The 473-nt window shown below is 70.6% G+C and overlaps 1 protein-coding gene across 1 annotated transcript in view; it reads left to right on the plus strand.

Moving 5' to 3' along the window:
* Positions 1 to 473, plus strand: part of MFSD4A (major facilitator superfamily domain containing 4A) — a gene marked incomplete at its 5' end in the record, with an annotated part of 17,481 nt that continues 17,008 nt past the window's right edge. The window contains one exon of the mRNA XM_008644814.2: positions 1 to 200. Within this exon, the coding sequence (XP_008643036.1) occupies positions 1 to 200 (200 nt within the window). The remainder of the gene's footprint in view (positions 201 to 473) is intronic.

A 473-nucleotide genomic window follows, 5' to 3' on the forward strand; every position in this document is an offset into this window, starting at 1 on the left:
TTCCGGAGGAACCTGCAGCCCACCCTCACCTACTGGAGCGTCTTCTTCAGCTTCGGCCTCTGCATCGCCTTCCTGGGGCCCACGCTGCTGGACCTGCGCTGCCAGACCCAGAGCTCCCTCTCGCAGATCACCTGGGTCTTCTTCTCGCAGCAGTTCTGCCTCCTGCTCGGCAGCTGCCTCGGAGGGGTCTTCAAGAGGACGTAAGAGCCTGGCAAACTCAGCGCTCCTCCCTCGGGGGGTTCAGCGCCCCGCAGACCCCCCTCGCTTACCCCGGCTCGCGGGGCGTCTGCGCTCTCCCGGGATTCGCCTCCCTCCCGCCGGGATTGCGGGGCTGAGCCGGGATGCTGCGTGGGAAAACCATTCCCGTGTGGAAGCGAGCGCGGGGGGCGTCGCGGAGGGTCCGCAGCGCTCTCGGCCTGGGAGGGGAGGGGGCTTCCCGGGGCCCAGCGGGCCGGAGCCGCTCCGCCGGCGCC

The sequence above is a fragment of the Corvus brachyrhynchos genome, unplaced genomic scaffold, assembly GCF_000691975.1.
Source record: "Corvus brachyrhynchos isolate BGI_N302 unplaced genomic scaffold, ASM69197v1 scaffold72, whole genome shotgun sequence".
NCBI lineage: Eukaryota > Metazoa > Chordata > Aves > Passeriformes > Corvidae > Corvus > Corvus brachyrhynchos.